This window comes from Ophidiomyces ophidiicola (genome assembly GCF_022830035.1).
Source record: "Ophidiomyces ophidiicola strain CBS 122913 chromosome Unknown scaffold_2, whole genome shotgun sequence".
In the NCBI taxonomy this organism is placed as follows: Eukaryota; Fungi; Ascomycota; class Eurotiomycetes; order Onygenales; family Onygenaceae; genus Ophidiomyces; species Ophidiomyces ophidiicola.
Genome location: NW_026054642.1, coordinates 1,247,401 through 1,267,369, shown reverse-complemented (window position 1 = coordinate 1,267,369; position 19,969 = coordinate 1,247,401). Strand labels below are relative to the sequence as shown.

General features: G+C 55.6%; 8 protein-coding genes across 8 annotated transcripts; 4 read left to right on the top strand and 4 right to left on the bottom strand.

Moving 5' to 3' along the window:
- Positions 1-140: 140 nt before the first annotated feature.
- On the bottom strand, positions 141-962 carry LOZ57_001041 (uncharacterized protein; the record flags this gene model as incomplete). The annotated part of the gene is made up of 1 exon (XM_049250134.1): positions 141-962. One exon carries the CDS (start codon positions 960-962, stop codon positions 141-143), a length of 822 nt encoding a protein of 273 aa, XP_049111294.1.
- Positions 963-1,455: 493 nt separating this feature from the next.
- On the top strand, positions 1,456-4,692 carry LOZ57_001040 (uncharacterized protein; the record flags this gene model as incomplete). Its single annotated transcript, XM_049250133.1, has 1 exon — positions 1,456-4,692. One exon carries the CDS (start codon positions 1,456-1,458, stop codon positions 4,690-4,692), a length of 3,237 nt encoding a protein of 1,078 aa, XP_049111293.1.
- Positions 4,693-4,872: 180 nt separating this feature from the next.
- Positions 4,873-6,247, bottom strand: LOZ57_001039 (uncharacterized protein; the record flags this gene model as incomplete). Its single annotated transcript, XM_049250132.1, has 3 exons — positions 4,873-4,959; positions 5,012-5,780; positions 5,856-6,247. 3 exons carry the CDS (start codon positions 6,245-6,247, stop codon positions 4,873-4,875), a joined length of 1,248 nt encoding a protein of 415 aa, XP_049111292.1.
- Positions 6,248-7,758: 1,511 nt separating this feature from the next.
- STE3 (a-factor receptor) lies at positions 7,759-9,249 on the top strand (the record flags this gene model as incomplete). The annotated part of the gene is made up of 3 exons (XM_049250131.1): positions 7,759-8,326; positions 8,382-8,910; positions 8,973-9,249. 3 exons carry the CDS (start codon positions 7,759-7,761, stop codon positions 9,247-9,249), a joined length of 1,374 nt encoding a protein of 457 aa, XP_049111291.1.
- Positions 9,250-10,143: 894 nt separating this feature from the next.
- Positions 10,144-10,491, bottom strand: RIM1 (ssDNA-binding protein, mitochondrial; the record flags this gene model as incomplete). Its single annotated transcript, XM_049250130.1, has 3 exons — positions 10,144-10,226; positions 10,290-10,378; positions 10,445-10,491. 3 exons carry the CDS (start codon positions 10,489-10,491, stop codon positions 10,144-10,146), a joined length of 219 nt encoding a protein of 72 aa, XP_049111290.1.
- A 1,256-nt stretch (positions 10,492-11,747) lies between these two features.
- On the top strand, positions 11,748-12,539 carry LOZ57_001036 (uncharacterized protein; the record flags this gene model as incomplete). Its single annotated transcript, XM_049250129.1, has 1 exon — positions 11,748-12,539. The coding sequence occupies one exon, from the start codon at positions 11,748-11,750 to the stop codon at positions 12,537-12,539; it is 792 nt and encodes a 263-aa protein (XP_049111289.1).
- A 610-nt stretch (positions 12,540-13,149) lies between these two features.
- Positions 13,150-14,725, top strand: APM4 (clathrin associated protein complex medium subunit; the record flags this gene model as incomplete). The annotated part of the gene is made up of 2 exons (XM_049250128.1): positions 13,150-13,606; positions 13,686-14,725. The coding sequence occupies 2 exons, from the start codon at positions 13,150-13,152 to the stop codon at positions 14,723-14,725; spliced, it is 1,497 nt and encodes a 498-aa protein (XP_049111288.1).
- A 1,640-nt stretch (positions 14,726-16,365) lies between these two features.
- LOZ57_001034 (uncharacterized protein) lies at positions 16,366-17,256 on the bottom strand (the record flags this gene model as incomplete). Its single annotated transcript, XM_049250127.1, has 1 exon — positions 16,366-17,256. One exon carries the CDS (start codon positions 17,254-17,256, stop codon positions 16,366-16,368), a length of 891 nt encoding a protein of 296 aa, XP_049111287.1.
- Positions 17,257-19,969: the final 2,713 nt, after the last annotated feature.

Genomic DNA, 19,969 nt, shown 5'->3' with positions numbered 1-19,969 from the left:
ATGATTCTGGAAGCTAGTAATTCTCATACTCATAGTTCCCGGTGGTTTAGACATAGCTGTATATAGTGTAATATGTTGCGACAGTGTATTTATCGACTCTCAAATCCCGACTGGTGACTGGAGATAAGGCGCACATTCTATTAGGACTGACCCTGAAATCCAATCCCTGCTTTGCGAAATAGCTGGCCTATGACATCGTCACCTTTTGGAGCAGCTCCAGCTGGACTTTCCTGAAGAACAGATTCAATATTGGCTGGTTGTCGTGATTGTTGCATGAAACCTTGAGGGCCGGAGGCGTGTACGGGACTATGAACTCTGACGCTCCATGCATCATCTTGGGCTCTTTGCTGACCGAACAATGCCTGCAGAGAGGCCTGTCGGTTCATGGGTATGGAATCCGGGGCAGCTTCTGGATGGGCGCTCTGGCTACGCTCTGCGGCTAGCCTCTCCTCCGCGAGTTTCCTGCTCTCTCCACCGTGTACAGCGCATTCTTTGATCATCTGCGCATTCAGCGTCCTAGTCTCAGCCGTCGAACTTGGTGCCGGCTCGGAGAAAATCCATAGTCCATATATCATCAAGGTCTTCTTGTCTGGGGAGTTGATGGCGCCGTCGCGTCCCTTTTCAACCCCGTCAACTTTCAAAATTATGTATTCATCAGTGATTTCGACATCGTCACCATTAGATAGCGTGGCCTCGAAGTTTTCCATCCCTCGTCTGTTTAGTACCATAACGTTGTATCTTTCCTCGCCGAGAGGGCCTTTGGTGAGTTGGCAGACAAACAGGGTGCCGTCGATCCCGCTCTTTTCCCATGACTGTGCAGTTGTACTAAACGTATATACCACTGCAAAAGGAGCCAACGACAGGATCGCAGATACTGAAGGATTGTGCCGGCGAAGAACAGTAATGTTGAGCTCTTCGTTCGATCGAATGGGTGCAGGACGGGGTCCGGCGTCAGTCGCCATGAGGATGTCGCTGACTGTGAGAAGATGTTATGTGGTCAAGAAGCTGAATGCGATTCAGCAGTCGAGTCTCGTGCAGCTGAGGAAATTAGATATGCTTGTGAAGGGTGTAGTTAGTTGCAGTCATGGTTTGGCCGTAGAGTTCGAAGATCCCCGCTAAGATGCGATCCATCACGACATTAAAAGGCGGAGCGCGCCTCGCCGACCAACAATGGCTGCCAACTTCCCATTACAGGCCAGATTGACTGCTGGGACTGCCTATGCGTGCCAGCAAGCAGACGATGACCTATCTTACTCTGCCTACGTGATAGTTAGTTAACTACTTGATCCTTGGCTGCTGGAAACCTCAATGTTCAGCTTCACGAAGCCCCACGCCCGCCGGAATCCTCCTCGATCCATCTCGAGCATCCACAATCTGTTGCACACTGATGGTTTTGCTATGAGAGTGACTTGGTAGCATCTGTGTGCTATATATCTACTGTCAATCCCTGCGAGCATGTCGGTCCTCGAGCCGTCATCTACGCCCTTAAACCTGCGGGACGCCCCCGGCGCATTTCCCGACCAACCGGACGACAGCGAAAATGCCGGAGTAGCATCTGACCTTGCCTCTCTATCTCGAGCGGTATATGCTAGAAAGTCTGAATATGTTCGTGAGAAAAAGGTCAGAATTAGGATTGGAACGTGGAATGTTGCGGCTTTACCAGGCACGGAACAGGACCTTGGAAAATGGTTCGGGACGCCGCCTTTTGGGGTGACAAAGCAAGAAGAATGCGCTGTAGATGAGCCAGGATTAATTTCGGGTCATGGTAGAAATGCTGATGGGAATGGGAACCAATCGAGCCAGTCAGAACGAAACGTTGATAACGAGGACCAGACAACTAGGACGGGGGATGGAATAATTGATATTTTTGCTCTAGGCCTACAGGAAATTGTCGATGTATCATCACCAGCAGAAACTTTAAGGCCTTACGTCGACCCTGCGCCGTCAAATAGGTGGAAAGACGCTGTTCAGAAAGCGCTCCCTCCCGGATACACCCTCGTTTCCTCCCAGCAGCTTACTGGTCTGCTTCTTTTAGTATACGCCTCGGACTTGATAGCGCCAAGTATATCTTCGGTCAGTTCTACGAGCGTTGGGACTGGGTTGATGGGGTATATGGGCAATAAAGGGGCTGTTGCCACCCGAATCGTTCTTGGTGGGACTACTCGTGTTGTTTTTGTTAATTGTCATTTAGCTGCTGGTGCAGAGAAAGCGAGTATTGATAGAAGGAATTGGGATGCCTCACAGGTCCTTATGCGTACTCGATTTGACCCTGTCGACGAGGAAGATGATCACTTATTCTCCACCCCAAATCAGGACTTGGGCGATGAGGATTTTGCCTTCTGGTTTGGCGACTTAAACTATCGCTTAGATGATATACCTGGCGATGATGTACGCCGGCTTCTTCACTTACATACTGCAAATAACTTTGGGTCTTTACCGAATCGCAAGCCTCAGGATCATGAGGACAACCAGACTCAACTTCCTCAGCACGATGGAAATGATGATGATTCTTCAGATATTGCTATCTCTATGGAAGACAACGATGTTGACCCGTATCAAGATCCTGCCTCGCTGGTAATCACTCTTAGCTCACTTCTACCTCATGACCAACTCCGGGCTCAACAACGAGAAAGAAAGGCTTTTTTCGAGGGTTGGAGAGAAGACGAAATACGGTTCTTACCCACGTACAAATACGATGTTGGACGTGTTGGTCAGTTCGATTCCAGCGAAAAACAACGTGGCCCAAGTTGGTGTGATCGAATACTCTTCCGAACAAAGCAAGATTACCTGGAATATCAGAGACGAACCAACGAAACGGAAGCCTCGAAGAGAAGGGACGATGAGATGAAATCACTTGGGCTGGATCAAGAGGCGGAGGATAATAGTGTGCTTTTTGACTACGATCCGGAGCTTGATGGAGCGGATGACGACGGCAGCGTTGACTCAGCTGACAATATAACCTCTGACACCCTTAAGAAAACAGACAACAAGAATCCGGTCGATGTGATCTGCTACACGTCGCATCAGGGCATTGTATCTTCGGATCACAAACCCTTGCACGCTGATTTTGTACTGACGTACGACGCAATTGTACAATCGCTCAAGGCAAAGGTTCACCAAGAAGTCGCTAGAGAGCTGGATAAAGCCGAAAATGAGGCCCGGCCAGATATTACGATTGTTATCGATCAACCCGTGGGAGTATCAGGAGATGGCCCGCCTGTTTCGAGCGTCGCTCACGATCGTGACACGGTTAACTTTGGCCCGGTACGGTATGATGTGCCAGTGTCAAGAAGCCTGACTTTAGCAAATACTGGGAGCGTCCCCGCCACCTTTTCATTTCGATATCGATCCGTTGCCGGTGACGAGGACCCCCGTGTATCTCCTCCATGGCTTCTTCTCCGGGTGGACTGGCCTGAAGATACACAGGCATCCACTGTAAATGCACCAAAAGAGTACACCTTGCCACCCGGCGAGTCAGCACATGTACAGCTCATTCTTTGTATTTTCGACCTGGACTTTGTACGGAAACTAAATACCAGCAAGGCTGAAATCGAAGACGTGTTAGTCTTGCGCGTCTCCAACGGCCGTGACCACTTTATTTCTGTCCGTGGAAAATGGCTACCAACATGTTTCGGTTTCTCCTTGAACGAGCTTACTCGCGTCCACGAAGAAGGCATTCGCAATCTTGACACTTTCACCTTGTCCTCTATCACGACTGAAAGTGATTCAAACGAAAACGTTAGAACATCTGCTCCACGCGAGCTCTTCCGCTTAACCGAAGCCATCTCAGAGCTTACGGAGCGCGCAGTCGCGGAATGGGATATGGTTGCCACCGGTGAGGACAATGCGCGTCCCTGGCTCAGCGGCGACCGCGCCGGCTGGCCGTTTGACTCGGGGACATGGACGCTCAAAGACCATTGTGTGCGATATAAACTCGTTGGCCTGATCCGCGAGGGCCTTGATACCGGAACGTCGTTTTTCAGCCAGTTTGGGCCCGAGATCCCCTCGCGACATCGCGTCGAGCTTCTTGCGGAAACGCTTCTGTCGTTTTTGCGCTCCATGCCCGATGGGCTGATCACGCAGGACTTGTGGGCGGAGCTGAATCGCGTTGTCTTTGGACCGGACAAGGCAAAGCTGGCACCTCTCTCTACCGATCAATCGCAATCCAGGATTCTCGATGTGCTTTCGTCGTCGCCCGCTCACAGCGTATCTTTCACTTTCCTTACGTTCATGCTTAATCGCATCGCAAATGAAGTTTTGCCGCTCATACCGGCTTCTGTTTCAACGCAGATGTCTCCGACAACGGTCAAAACGCCTTCCATCTTCTCCGCCCGGACTTCTACTGATATATCAGAACCAACGCCAGTATCACCATCTGTCCTCACCCAGCCTCGCACCTCGATCAGCTTTCCATTCCGGCTCAAGCCGCGCAGCCGTACACTCTCAAGTAGCGAGGGTGGCGACGTGCCTGATCTAGGACTGGGAGGCCTCACCATTCAGCCTACGAGTACGGCGTATAATATCACCCTGGCTCGACGTCGTGCTGTAAATCGGGCGTTTGCGGAGACCTTTGCAAACGTAATTTTTTCCAAGGATATTGCGGTGCCAGAGAAAGATCGAGAGAAGCGAGTGCTGGCAGAAAAAAAGAGATCTGTGATAGAGCCGTTTTTGAGGAGTGAAGATGGGAGTTGATGGTGTTTATGTTGGTTTTACGTTGTGTTTTGATATCCGCAAGTTTTGCAAGCTATATAGACTAGAAGTATATAATGGAATCAGATCCTGGAATACCAGAGAAATAATGTGTATTTTCATATCATGTCATGAGGATGTTAATCGGAAGCACAGCGCTTATTATTGCTCCGTATCATATAGTTAGCCACTAATAAAATCAAGGCCTAATAGAGGGCTTGGAAGCCAAGCGAAACACTCGACATAGGATGCTGTACCACTGTGTTGCAACTATAAAAGGCAGTAAAGTTAATTTTGTGAGTATGTACCATGGAAGGCATACGGCACTTCGAGCGAGATTTTCTAATCTCTGCACTGAGCTAGAGAAAAGCCCTTGCTGGGCCGCTCTTGCAGCTAAGTCTACAGAATCACCGAGGACGCGCGCCTGAATATCATTGAATCGCAGATCGATCTCAAACGTCAACGCGGCGAGTCGCTTCTCCGCCTTGCGCACGGCTCTATACAGAGCCGTGATGTCGGTCTCCATTGCCTGTTGACTATGCAGCTCCTGCCGGCGCGATATGTGCACTGCGCGGTCCACGACGGCACGCGAGGGAGAGTCGCCGACTCGCGCCTCCAGGTTTTCCAGACGCTTGGCCAGATCAAGGAGCGCGGTGGCGTCGGGGCCTTCGCGTGCAGGTTGTTGCGCAGACTCCGCTACCACGCGTTGAAGGCGGAGGGTTCTGGCCTGGACGAGAGTGAGCAGGTGGGAAAGAGGGCGGATTTCAGCGGCGAGGAGGAAGATGGTCAAGTTGTAGTTTGACACCAGTCCTTCAGACGGGCGCGAGAGCTGGGACCTGATGGCGTGGAGGAGCCAGGTGCCCAGGATGGGGAAGGTAAAGCATGAAATGAGGGCTAGGGATTCATGGAGATGCAGTTCTTGCCTTGCCTGTGCAGCGGGGTTAGTTTTATTGGGTACAGATTCAGGCGCAACGGCGTTCTCATCAACTGTTGCGATGGTAGAGGCTGGAATATCGCCATCGCAACTGTCTTCTGCGTCCAGCTCATGGTCAGATCCTGGGGCAGTTTCTTGCGCGGAATGGTACCAATCCCTGGCAACGAGTCAATTAAAGAAGCCGAACGAAGGCATCAAAATCATTCCCCAAAAAGAAAGCGTTAATTCTTACCACGGCAGCCGCACCGACCAGTTGAGAATGACGGCAGCAAGACAGAGCAAGGTCACATCAGTCAGAATGGCGCTCCCGTTGTGGAAGAAAATGCCGCCGACGGCGGGCACCAGCGCCAAGGCCAACGGGGCAGACTGCCAATAGGACTCGTCGGAGTGCGAGGTGGCACGCGGGCGGATGATGTCGTCCGTTGACGAGCGGAGAGACTGGCGAGTTTCTAGGAGCGTGTCCGAGATGGCCGACGACCGTCGTCGAAGGCCGCGGAGGCCGTCGCGATCGACCGAATTGCGGTGCTGTCGGAGCCGGGACGATGACGAGGATGCCGTGGCCGCTGGCTGGGGTTCGGACTGGCGCCTGTGGCGGTGTCTTGAGGATGGGGCGGGCTCGGCCATAACGACGGCGGCCTCATGGAGCAGGCATGGAAATGGTCGCGAGGGCCGAGCATTTCCACGAGAGTGCTTTGTGATGATGATGTGCTTGATAGATCGCGGGCGGGATGATGAGATGCGGTTCGGCTGAGTCAGCCCTCACGTGCTGAACTGACTCAGCACCCCACCAGCAACCGCCAAGACGTAACGGCCACTCTCTAAGCGCCCGGGCCCGGGCTGCCGGTTCCTGAGGATCCCGCCGTCTGTGCGCGCCAGTGCAGAAGCCCTGAAGAACGACAGTGCGCACCGCGCTGTCAGGCCCTGGCCGTGCCGTGCTATCCCGCAGCAGCAACACAACGGCCTCTCTGTGATCGCAGATACCATAGTAATGGCAGGAGATCGCCTGGTTCCGACAGAGAGGGTGGCCTGACCGTCTTATATGTATCCGGAGCTGTCGTGCAACCAGCCGGGCTGGCCTCGAGCCAGGGCATCACCAAGCCGTCTGCCTCTCCTTTGCTGCACTGCTGCTACCACATCAGCAACAGCAACGGTTCTTTCTTCTTCTCGAGGCTGACGCCCGTTGTCAGATCTCGCTTCAATATGTTTGTCTCTCTCTGGCTTGGGTTACTTTGACATGCCTGTCTGGGGTCCAGGCTGTTCTGGATGCAACCTCAGCTCCATCTTTCACACCCCCTATGACGCCAGGAGGCCTCCATACACGGACTATTCGAGCATCGATGCTCCTAACTTCCCGCAGCAAACGACCGTATACCGCCATGTCCAGCCCAGCGCCGGCCAGCGACGGCAGCGCAGGCCTGGCAAACGTGCCGAGCAGCGTTGGTGGCGAGGGATGGCCGCGCAGGCGTGCTGGGCCAGGGCAGGATCGCAGGTGGGCGCACAGCGCGCAGCAGCTCCGCGGCGAATGGGCGGGCGCGGTGTGTTTGCTGGGGCGTGAGCGCGGCCGTCGAGTGGACTCCTTATTGATACCCGAATGCGGTTAGTGCCCGGCCTCCACCCGCCGCGGAACGAAGCGCGCGAAGCCCTCCTTCGCTGCCGCCCATTGAGCCCGCAATAATGCCCGCCTCGATGCTCAATACCGCCTGCTGCCCGCCCTGGCTGTGCCGTTTCGAGTCTGCAATGGACCCCATTTATCAATCACCAGGTCCGCCGCCCTGGCGTCCTGCTGCTTGTCCTTCTCCCTTCCTCCATCTTTCTCTCTCTTCTGCCAGGTCAGCTTCTCTGTGTTTCATTGTCACCGTGCTTGCAGGTTGATAGCTTTGCTTTTGTTGTTCGCCGCTGCATGAAGATGATCTTTCCCCTCCCACCTCAATAAAGCACCGCCTGACCCAGTCCTGCTCCCTGGTAATATAAAACCGCCTACCCAAGCACCTGCCAGACCTCTTCTTCCCTTCAGTTCCCAACAACGGCTCTCTAGATCCCGCTTGATAGTACGTCTGGTCTCTCTCCCTTGACATAGAAGTATATCCTCCTAACCATATGTCAGTCCAGAGGTGGTTTTGCATTGCCCCTGCACAATGTCTGACCAAGCTCTTTTAATGGAGATGTCTACTCAAGGCATTATCCTTTCTATTGCCGCCCTCCTGGCCACCATCGTCTGCATCCCGCCGCTGGTCTGGCACTCCAGGAACAAGAACTTCCCTGCGGTGTGCCTCACCGTCTGGCTGATTATCCAGAATACCTACAACTTCGTCAACCCATTCATCTGGCCCACCGATGCCGTGGATACCTGGTGGCTGGGCCCGGTGTACTGCGACATCCAAGCCAAACTCATCACCGGCGCCGGAGTGGGCATTGCCGGCCCCTTAGCATGCATCTTTCGCTCGCTGGCTAAGGTCCTAGACACTGATCGTGCCACTTTGATGCCGAGCAAGGGAGAGAAGAGACGGACACTGGCCTTCGACATCATCTTTTGTGTGGTAATTCCAGTCTTTGTCATGGCAATCCACTACATCATTCAGGAGAACAGGTACTTCATTTACGCCATCGTTGGGTGTATGCCTTCCTATGTGTCGAGCTGGCCGAGTGTGATTGTTGGCTACATGTGGCCTCCCCTAGTGCTCACTGTTGCAGCAGTGTATGCAGGTACGTCGTAACCCATTCCCCTATTTAACACGAACACAGCTAACAGGACTCCCAGGAATCGTCGTGTATCGCCTCATCAAGTACAAGCGTGAATTCAACAGCATCGTCTCTGCTAGCACCACCACCACAAAATCCCGATTTCTCAGGCTGCTCATTCTGGCCCTGCTCATGCTTCTCGGGAGCTACCCAGCCCAGCTCTACGTTTTGTACTTCAACATCACCGCCTTCCAGCCCTGGATGCCATTCTCCTGGAGCCAGGTCCACGGGCCCGATTGGTATGTGATTTTCAAGTATACCATGGGCGGCAAAGTGTTCTTCGATCGCTGGATCCAGGTCATTGCCGGCTACTTGGTATTTATCTTCTTCGGCTTCGGCAAAGATGCAACCCTCATGTATCGATCTTTCCTGCTGAAGCTTGGTCTTGGACGAATCTTCCCCGCGCTCGAGCACCCTCATCTTATGAGCTCGGGATACGGCTCCTCTGGCAATAAAAGCGGCTCCTTTGGAAGTCGAGCGAGGATGCTTTTCAAGAAGGACTCGCAGCAGACCATGACTATGTCCAACAGTTCGAAATCCGATGATTGGTAAGCGATACTGTCCTTTTTGGGATATTCTTCCCGAAGCCTCTCCTGACCAATTCGTCTAGGAACGCCGTCATTCTCAATTCCGTCGCTTCCAACGACGATCACCGCCGCAGCTCCTCGTTTTCAACCACCAAACCTCCCCCGCCACCATCTCAAGCACGCGCAGCTTCCCCCAGAGACCGCCGTTCATCGCCTCTCATGCCCGACCTCGAGCTTCTTGACGCTGGGAGCATCTTACAGCCCTCACCCGCTGCCCATGGTAAACACTATGACCCGAATTCTATTGAAGTGCGGACATCAGTTACTGTTGAGCGCAGTCGAGGTGATAACATCGTATGATTTGGGAGTTAAAAAAATGTGGCCAGCTTTCCCTCGTCTGAAAAATTGTATTTTGTCTTGCTCTCATTTAAATCAGGTGTTTTTTCTTATGGTGCGGGCGTAGGACTGGATAAAACAATATCGCCGAGACCGCCGCGAGGCGTGATGTGAAGGTTTCGAAAGTGTTGCACGGTTTGGTTTTGCTCTTTTTGACCTTCAATTTTTTTTTCCTTGAGTTTTTTTGATACCCATTAAATCATGATGCCAATTTAAATCTAAACGACAATACCTGCAAAGGCAAAAAAAGCATTTGATGTATTTAACCTGTATGCCAGATTGCCATGAATAGACAATGTTTCTTTGTCGACAATGTATAACTATTCTACTAGTAGCTATCTGCAGGGAGGCTACGAGCAGGAATGGCAGTTCGACACCTACCCGCAGAAGCAACATAGTATAAATGCAGACAATGAACACAGCCCTAGCCGCTGTCTCTGGTGTAGTAAACACCATCAGAGTGGAGTAATGAAATTGATTGCATACATATCTCCATACATGACTATTACTAGCTCTACACTCGCACACTAAACCTTTCAAAAAAAAGCATCGTCAAAAGAGATAAAGCTACCACATGCGCACACACGCCGACCGATAAGCCATAACGCATCTAGCCAGGGAGAGAGGAGGAACAGGGGAGGTGTAAAATACACGGGGAGAATGGAAGCTGGCGCTGAAAAAAAAGAAACAAAAAATTTTTCCAGGTCATATTACACAGCGTACGAATGTATGTATATATGTGGCGGATAGCCTGCCAGGTGTTCGGGAGGGGTAAAGGGGGAATAGGCATGGGAAGGGGGGTTTGAGAGAAGAGCACGCGATAGGGGAGCGTGCTGCTAGGAGCCAGCAAGAGCAGGTTTACTGCGACTCGATCTGCTCAGCGTCCTCGGAGCTTTCGGCTGCCTCGTCAGTTTTGGATCGGGTGATGACATCGAATTGTTCTGGGTCAAAAGATTAGCACGCGTTGGGAAATATATCAGCAAAGAAGCAAAAGTTTCGCGTACTTGACACAACGTTGAGGGTGGAAAACTTCCGGCCCTCCGCGTCCTCCTTGACGTTCAGGGTAGCCTCTCCGTCGACCAAGAGTAGTGATCTACAAGAAAGACTGTCAGCACACTGAAATTTTTCTTTTTTTTTTTTTTTTTTTTTTCTTACTCACCCCTTCGGGATAGCCATGAGATAATCTCTGCTCTTGCCGGCGCCCATGAACGAGGTGATGCGGAACCAGCTGGTCTCACGCGTGGCGTTGCTGTAGGAGGCCAACGTGTACCGAACGTACTCACGGCCGGCCTGCGAAGTGATCAGCTCAGGGCTGGCGCCCAGGCGGCCGACGATGGATATGCGGGCGACGTCGCGGGGAGCGGAGGAGCTGAAGGCGCGGCGGGGCGCGGCGGCGCGGAGCAGAGAGGGGGCGGTGCGGAACATGGTTGGTGGAAGACTGGGAGAAGGAGAGATTGGAGAGAGAGAGAGAGAGATTGAGAATTGAGGTTGAGGTTGATTGCAGAGACTTGAGTGTTTTCGACGGGAGAAAAATCGCGTCGAGGTTAGGCTTAGTCAGCGGGTGATTATGTCACGTGCGTTATATTATGTCAGCTATAATCACGTAAGCCTGCTGATCTAAGCAGGGACCCCATGAGCGTGCCAAGGCGCCGGGCCAGCACGCGAGGAAGACGAGAAGAAGAGAAGCGAAGAGAAGAAAGCAGTCGAGGGAGCAGACGCGGCGAGGCAGAAGACACGCGGGAGTCGCAGGTAGAGTAGTGCATTGAGCGCGCAGACACCGCCGCAGCGCCTCGCAGCGGCTCACGTGCGACAGGCATCCTTCGCGTGAGACGCCGGGCAAGCAGCGAAACAAACGAGATTAAAGCCCGGGCGCAGTCGCACGGCGTTTGTCGCTTGTATCTTGTAGCGGCGGGCGGCCTGTCTTCGCTGCTTCTTCTCTTCTTCTTCTTCTTCTCTGCTTCTCCCTCATCTTCTTCCTCTCCTTCTTGTCTCCTCCCCGCCAGTCGTTACTCCGTCTTGCTCTGATGTCTCGGCATGTGTCCTGATCGTGCGCCCAACCGCTCCCGCCGTGCGCCCATCGCCGCCTCCACCACCTCATCCGTCCTCATCTTCACCTCCTCCTCCTCCTCCTCCTCCCCCCCTCCGCCATCACGGCCTCGTCGCGCCCCCGCCGTGCGCTCGCTCTTCCACCGCGCGCGCCTGAAAAGCCGCTGCCTGCCCTGCTCCGTCCCAGCAGCTCGCCCTGGAACCCCATCAACCACGTCCCGCGCACCGCCCTCGTCCTCCCGCGCGCCGACGCCCCCGACGGCACCCCGTTGCTGACCGTCCCCGAGCAGCGCCGCAGCCGCTGGTCGTCGTCGCCTACCAGCCTGTTCGTCGAGCGCAGTGCTGCCGAGTCCGACTCCGCGCGCTCCAGCATCGCCGTCCCGCCGTCGGGCGCCCGGCGCACCCAACGCCTCGCCATGACCGCTGCCGTTGCCGCTGCTGCTGACCGCCGCCCCTTCGACGTGCTCCACAGCCCCGATGAGCCCGACCCGCGTTTCCTGTCTGGCGGACACCCTGAAGCGCCCCGGCGAGTCAATTCGCGGCACTCGGCGCGCTCGCAGCGGTGTGCCTCGCAGCCGCCGCCGTCGTCCGCCGCCGACGCCGCCAGTGCCGACCCGGACGTGGACCTCGCGGAGGAGCTCGCCTGGGGGCCGGCGCACCCGTGCTATCCGCACCTCAACCCGCACGTCGCCGTGCAGTCCGCCGCCTATGCCCAGACGCGCATCATCCGCATCCGCCGCGACTGGATGATCAAGGGCGACCTGGCGCCGACCTTCTCCAACCTGTACCCGGAGATCCTCGACCCGCTGCTGCCCGAGCCCGAGTTCCGCAAGCTCATCGCGCGCATCAACGACGAGATCGTCGCCGCCTACTCGCCCTTCGGCCTGCGCAACTGGCTCGACGCCGCCCTCGGCTTCCTGACCGGCTGGCTCTGGGACGACCTGGGCCTGACCCGCGTCAAGGCCCGCCTGCGCGCCCTCGAGGCCTGGATCGTGCGCTGGAACACCGAGGTCGGCGCCGCCGAGGGCGTCAAGATCTGGCCGCTGCGCTCCACCGGCTATACCTCGCTGGATATCCAGATTCCCGACCCCAAAGTCGGCATCGTCGGCAGTGAGAATGCGTCGCTGCGGAACATGGTGGTCGATGCCCACGGTGCCCGGATGGACGAGTCGTCGCACGTTGTTCGAGTCACGTCGCCGGAGAATTAATCCCTTACTTTTATTTAATCGCCCTTCCTTTCTCTTCCTCTTTCGTTGCTTCTACATTTACCTCTCGTCAGCCTTACGCCTGGCAATGCCCCTCCAGCGGCATTAAATTTCTTTTTTGCTTTGTCCTTAAACTGGTACCCTTGCACACACAGTCCAGCGTTCCCTGTTCTCCTATTCTGCAATTACCGAAGTTTCATAAATAATAATAACTACCCCGGCATCAGGGGTGGCTATATCCAGCTCTATGCATCACCTGTGTGGTTGTACAGTATATCTATCTAGGGAGGGCGGGTGCTTTCTTTGTTCGAGTTTGCCCGTTGCGGCGAAGCACACTCAGTGCGACACGCCTCTTTTTGATTCACCCTGCAGCCGTTAGACCAAATAAAAATAAATAAACGTACTCCGCAGACCCTTTTTGCATGTCCTCCAGTCAGATTCTGAAGATTTCGTTCTTGGTCGTTCAGGGGGCGCCGTCCCGCATCGGGAATAGCGCGGTGCGTGCTGATAACTAGCGCCGGCATCCTGACAAATGATTATCCGGTAACATACGCCGTACGCCACCCCGTGACAGCCCCCACTGCGCCCGCGGTATTGCGGCGTATTGTATTAGATGACGGCAGCTCCAAAATCTCCTGAAGAGAAGCCCCGACTTGATATCGCACCGCCCACGCCCTCCCCCGTCTCTCCTCGCACCCACTCTGTATTCGCTCTGCAGCACTCCCAGGTAGGCATGCTTTCCGGCATCCTCGTGTTCAACCAGAAGGGCGAAAACCTCATCTTCCGCGCCTTTCGCAATGACTGTCGGCCGCGGCTCGCCGACATCTTCCGCATCCAGGTGATCTCCAACGCGCAGGTGCGCTCGCCCATCCTCACGCTGGGCTCGACGACCTTCAGCCATGTCAAGCACGAGAATATCTACCTGGTGGCGGTGACCAAGAGCAATGCCAATGCGGCCCTGGTGTTCGAGTTCCTGTACCGCCTGGTGCTGCTGGGGAAGGGTTATTTTGGCAAGTTTGACGAGGAGGCGGTCAAAAATAATTTTGTGCTGGTGTATGAGCTGCTTGATGGTAGGGAGGGACATACATTTTGGAAAAATATGTTCATTTAGAGCTATTGGCTGACATGCTGCTGGGGGATACACTACAGAGATTCTTGATTTCGGATACCCCCAGAACACCGAGACAGACACGCTGAAAATGTACATCACCACCGAAGGCGTCAAGTCGTCGCTCACCAAGTCCCCCAGCGACTCGTCCCGCATCACCATGCAGGCCACGGGCGCGCTCTCGTGGCGCCGCTCCGACATCAAGTACCGCAAGAACGAGGCCTTCGTCGACGTGATCGAGGACGTCAACCTGCTCGTCTCCGCCACGGGCACCGTGCTCCGCGCCGACGTCAACGGCCAGATCGTCATGCGCGCCTACCTCTCCGGCACACCCGAGTGCAAGTTCGGCCTCAACGACCGCCTGCTGCTGGACAACGACGACGGCGGCGCGCGGCCCGGCGACGGCATGGGTGGCGGCGGCAGTGGTGGGCTGGGGATGGGCCTGGGCAACGGTCCCGGGGCGCGCGCCAAAGCGACGCGCGCGGCGGCGGGCAGCGTGACGCTGGAGGACTGCCAGTTCCACCAGTGCGTGCGGCTGGGGCGGTTCGACGCGGACCGCATCATCTCGTTCGTGCCGCCGGACGGCGAGTTCGAGCTGATGCGGTACCGGGCGACGGAGAACGTCAACCTGCCGTTCAAGGTGCACCCGATCGTGCGCGAGGTGGGCACGCGCAAGGTCGAGTACAGCATCGCCATCCGCGCCAACTACGGCTCCAAGCTGTTCGCCACCAACGTCGTCGTGCGCATCCCCACGCCGCTGAACACGGCCAAGGTCAGCGAGCGCACCACCCAGGGCCGCGCCAAGTACGAGCCCGAGCAGAACAACATCGTGTGGAAGATCGCGCGCTTCTCCGGCCAGAGCGAGTACGTGCTGACCGCCGACGCGACGCTGACGAGCACCACGTCGCAGAAGGCGTGGAGCCGCCCGCCCATGAGCCTGGCGTTTAATCTGCTGATGTTCACGAGCAGTGGGCTGCTGGTGAGGTATTTGAAGGTGTTTGAGAAGAGCAACTATAGCAGTGTCAAGTGGGTGCGGTATATGACGCGGGCGGGGAGCTATGAGATCAGGTGGGTGCCTTGATGGATTCTTCTGTTTTTCTGGTTCACTCCTTTGGTGCAGAGGATAATTGGAGCCGATTATTACTAGTAATAAGGTAAAAGCTGTTTTTTGAATTTTCCCAGGGCTAACTATTGGATTTTTTTTTAGATTTTGATCCTCCCTCTTATAACTTTGATACATTGAACGAATTTCACCAACCGGGTACCCGGTTCATCCCAACGGCGCTGGAGCTTTGGCCTGCTTCCTTTCCCCTTTGTTTTTGCCTTTCGATCGGCCATGATGGTACAGCGCTGTTCTTTTTTTCACTGTACATATTGATCCCCTCGATTACCTTTCTTGGATCCCTCGTCCATTGTCACACTGTGAACCACATCAACCATGAAGTCATGCCCCCGTCGCCTCCCCTCCCCTCCCCACAAAAAGGCTTTAATGATTGGAACCCATTGATTCGCAATAAGCCCGCGCGACACTAGTGGCATTTCTTTTTTTGGGGGGAGGGCCCTAGCGCGCGCTCTGTTTGGTTTCTTCAAAGAGAGGGGGCGGCGGGAAGGAGGGGAGAAAGCTACTAACTGGGATGTTGCTGTTTGATATTGAACTGGAGGGAGGAGAGTACATATAGAGTTCGCCGGGCTGGTTCAGAATGGTTGGGTCGGGAACCGGCCGGGCTCTTGGGGGACTTTGGAGATCGCAAAGAGGGAAAAGTTGGGGAGAATGTGATTGATGCATGTGTATGTGAAAATTTCCAAGAGGCGGGAAAGCGCCACCCTGTTTCAATTGCAACTATTTGACGGGAATGATGAGCTGAGAAAGCCGTGATGCTTGGTGGTGGTGGGATTGGGCCAGGCAGGTCTTAATTATTATGCGAAACAATGTTTGGACCTGGTTTGGTTCGACTTTGTTCGAAGAACCGGGAAGTCTTTTGGAGTAGTCAAACAAACATCCCAGCAAAGGCACGCCCTTTTCTTTTATGCTTTGTTTTTTTTGGGTCCGGGTCGGTTCGGTTGGTCTTGTCTGCTGTTTGCCGTGGCTAGCTAGCGGCAGAGATGGGCTAGACGTGCCGAACCATGTAGGGTGCAGCACCGACCTAGTTGGTTTGTCAGTGGGCGTTTGTCGGGCTTTGTCTTAAACATAGTCTGCAAGAATCAAGGCAGGATAGATAGGCTACGAGGTGCATTGATTGGAGTATCAGGAAAGTAGGAACGAGAAAGTGTGAGAATGCTAGTCAGCATGTATGGATGTTTAGTTATGTATGTATGTACATAGTGAAATTAAAAGGCAGCTTATGCGGATCTGCGCAACAGATCGAATCAAGATATTAAAGTATATGTAAAGAAGAAATCAAAGAAAAGATGAATGAGGAAGAGGGCGAGACATGCCACCACCGTAGTTAATGGAAAAGAAAGACAAAAAAACAAAAAAAAAAAAAAGAGTTCCACACACCCTCCCCTCCCCTTCCCAATCGCCAGGCGCTAAATCACGAATGATGGATGATAAAGGAAAAAAAAAAAAAAAAAACCACGACGGAAGAGCGCCAGGTAGACCAAGCGACCCCCCAAATGCCCGAACATTTCAACAAGAAAAGCAAAAAAAGAAAGAAAGAAAGAAAAAAAAGTAAACCGAAAATAGAGAGAGGAATTAAGAAAAAGAGCAAGAAACAAAAGTCACCTCCAGTTCTCATGGATCCTCGAGCGCACCATGCGTTTGCCGCGGCGCAGACCGACGTTGCCCTCGCCGACGAGGGCCTTCCAGCGGCGGCCGACGCTGTCGTGGTCCTTGCCCATCTTGCGCGCGCAGTCGTTCCAGTCGCGCTTGGACAGCTTGAGTTTCTCCAGCACCAGGTCGACCAGCCGGCCGTCGTCTTCGCTGGTCCAGTCCGGGCTGGGGTCAAGGGGGTCAGAGGCGGCGGTGGTGGCGGCGAGGTGCTGGGGATGGGGTGGGTCGGCGCTGGTGGCAGTGGGTTTGGGGTGGAGGGGGAGGAGGAGGAGGAGAGGCTGTTGCTGTTGCTGCTGTTCTTGTTCTTGTTCTTGTTGTTGTGATGACGGCTGTTGCTGTGGCGGGGGCAGCGAAGTGGGTTCGCCGTCGTTGGGCGGCGGGGGATCGAGCGAGCGGAAATCTGACAGATCCAGGCCGAGGGGCAGGTCGGGCGGCGCGCGACGTTGGCGCTTGGGCGTGGAGAATCTGTCCAGCCGCTGCTCTCGATCCTCGTCACTGCTACTCCCACTATTATCATTCTCGCCCTCCTCGTAGACGGTGCGCCGCCGCTTGTTGGCGCCGCGGGGCGGCTTCACGCTGGGTTTGGCGACGCGGGTGACGGCCTGCGGGCGCATGTGCAGCGGGCTCTGCAGGCGCGCCGGCTTCGCGGCGCGCGGCGAGGCGGCGGGCGAGGCGTTGAGCAGCGATTGCAGCGCGCGACAGGTGCCGAACAGCGCGGTGCCGGCAATCAGGCCGTCGGCGTCGGAGGGTGGTGGTGTTGCTGGGAAGAGCCGGCTGGGGAAGCGCGAGCGGGCGGCAGGCGGGCGTGCGTCGCACGACAGGGCAGAGGGGAGCAGCATGGCGGTGGATGCGAGTGAGAGATGTTTGCTGGGCGTCTGGAGGGGTCGGTGTGGGTGTTGTGTTGCGCAGGAGAGGGGGGGGATCGCGATGCGAGGGCCACGGGGGCGAGGGCGAGAATGCGCCGGCGGCGATTTGACACGACGAACGCAGACGAGGGCAGATGTAAAGTAGACGAGGAGAAAGCAGGCGAGACGGCGCTTCGAGTGGGCGTGGGCGAGGCGAGTTGCGACAGCAGCAGAGTGCGTAGCGGTGGTGGTGGTGGTGGTGGTGGTGGTGCGGCGCAGGAGAGGCAGAGAAGAGGTTGGGGAGAGAAAGCGAAGAGGGCGACGGGCGGGCGGCGGCGACGGCGGGCGGGCGAGCGCGAGAAAAAGAATCGCCGCCATCCCTGCTGCCGCTAGCGGCCCCTGGCGCCGTCCCCGGCTGGCCAATCAGCGCCCGCGCGCCCCGTCGCTGCCCCCCCACCTAGGCTTGGCGCTGCTGCTCCTTCTGCGCGTGGAAGGCGCCGCCCCCTTTTTCGCCGCAAGGGAAGGAACGCGCCCCCCCCCCCCCCACCCACTGCCGCACCGTATAGCCGTATACGGCCCAGTCCCGTACACGGCACCCTCTGCCTGTCTGCCTGCCTGCCCCTGCGCGGCCGAACGGAGTCGAATGCAACCATGCCCTCCCCTCGCCGCTGCAGAATCCCATCGCTGCCATGCGTGTGCCTGCCCCCAGCCTCCAGGAACAGGAGCGCCGCCCGGCACCACGCCCGCGCGCAAGCTGGCCGCCCGGTCGGCCCGTTGTCGGCCCAATCGCGAGCCTCACGTCCGTTGGGATCCCCTGGCCAATTCGTCATGCTGGCGCTGATCATAATACAACGGCTCGCAGGCCATGATGGCTGGCGGCCCGGAGCCGGAGCAGCAACAATCATAATAAGAATATAATGTCTAACTATCTGTCTGCCTGCCACCGCGGCCCGGCCCCGCTGTCTGCCCACATTTCATTATGACTCACTCCGCACGTTCGTTCACAGCTATTACTACTACAACCCCGCCAGACAAACAGACAGACACTCGCACTGCAACGTCGTCGTGGTCCGCCCACGTCGTGCCCCTCGTGGTCCAGAGCCAGCCCGCCCGCCCGTCCAGCCGCGTGGACAGCGCGTCGTCGCCACGAGCAACAACACGGCTTGCACCGCCCGTGCGGCCCGGAACGGACATATGATGGCCCGCGCTCGTACGCAGGCAGCCGTCGCCGTCGAGGACGAGAGACAATGCACTGCGATACTTCGAGCATAGTGGCTGCTGCATATTGAAACAATTCCACATCTCGGTCATGACGATCTTAGACACCAATCTTTGCGCCTGTTGACGTGCACATGCAGAATACCAGAATACTATTCTCTTCCTTTCCGTGGCTCCAGTACTCAGTAGTTCGTGGCGAACATGAAAATCGCCCGGCCACCGCTCATGTCCCGTCATCGCCAGAGCGATCTTGAGCTGAAAGTGACCTCTTACCACTGACGAATTTCCACTCTGCCGGAGTCACTTCTCTCCGCAGACAGAATATTTTAGCCAGTCCGCTTTGCAATCCCCGCCAATCGTCGACGACATATGTCATTGACCGCACATGTTCTAGACCCCTTCGCTCTCCCTCAAGCTACCCCTATAGGAGTGTGTTGACAGACGCGCGGGCGTTTTGTGCAGATACCTTATTTAGGCTTGCCCTTGAGCCTTGAAAACTGCGTTGCCCGCGGCGGCAAATACGAAGACCCAGACGGGCTGTAGTGGTCATCTTCTTGTGGCGGCACTGCTAGCTCTGCCCATCGGCGATATACACAGCCACCAGAGCAGGGGAGACCAATTACCTCCTCGTCACCGTGGACGAAACCCGGAGGCTCGTTACTTAGTCAAACTAGCCAAACGCCTAGTTAGTTTAGTCAACTCGGTGGCTGGGGGGGGGGAGGGAAGCATGCGAGCCGCCGCCCTGGTAATCCATACGTCAATGCTCGCCAAATTCCTCTTGAACTGCTGCCCTTGTGCATAACTTAACGACGGTGTCGACAGGATTCTTGGAAACAACCTCGCGAACCATGGAGAAACTGGCCAGGGATTAGCTTGCTCCTTCGAGTTTCTTTTTCGCCCCCTGCTAGGCACTTCGGCCTAGAAGTTGGCCCCAAAACCTCCATTTTTCAAACCTTACGCGCCCACGCGCGTGTCGCACGCGCCCGACCGCGTTCATGCGACGCGTCTTCCCCCCCGACAATCGGGCCCTTCATGCTACGGAGTACTTTCGTATGATCGTATCCAGCTCGCTGACATCCTCTTTATTATGCCTGCCCAGCTTGATCCCTTTTTCGTGCTTAACTACGGAGTACTTAAGCCCTGTAGGCGGAGCACGGGAATAATACTTACTCCATAGATCCGAAGCCATCTCCTGTGCCCCGGGAAGGCTGTTGCCTTTCGTCATCCATGACGGACTCGCGTTTCAAGTAAACCCTCATCCACTTTAAGCAATTCATGGGAGTGAACAAGATGATGATGATGATGATGATGATGATGTTGATGAAACACGAACCTTGCCTGGCCCGTGTGGTTCTAGCTGAGGCAGCCAGCACTCCGTCGTAGCCTTTCCGTCGACCCCGAAACAAACCATGAACGTAGACAAAAAAGGTAAAACTACGGGAACTTGGCGGTAATGGAATGCTCACTATTGGGCCTGTGCTCAGCCTTT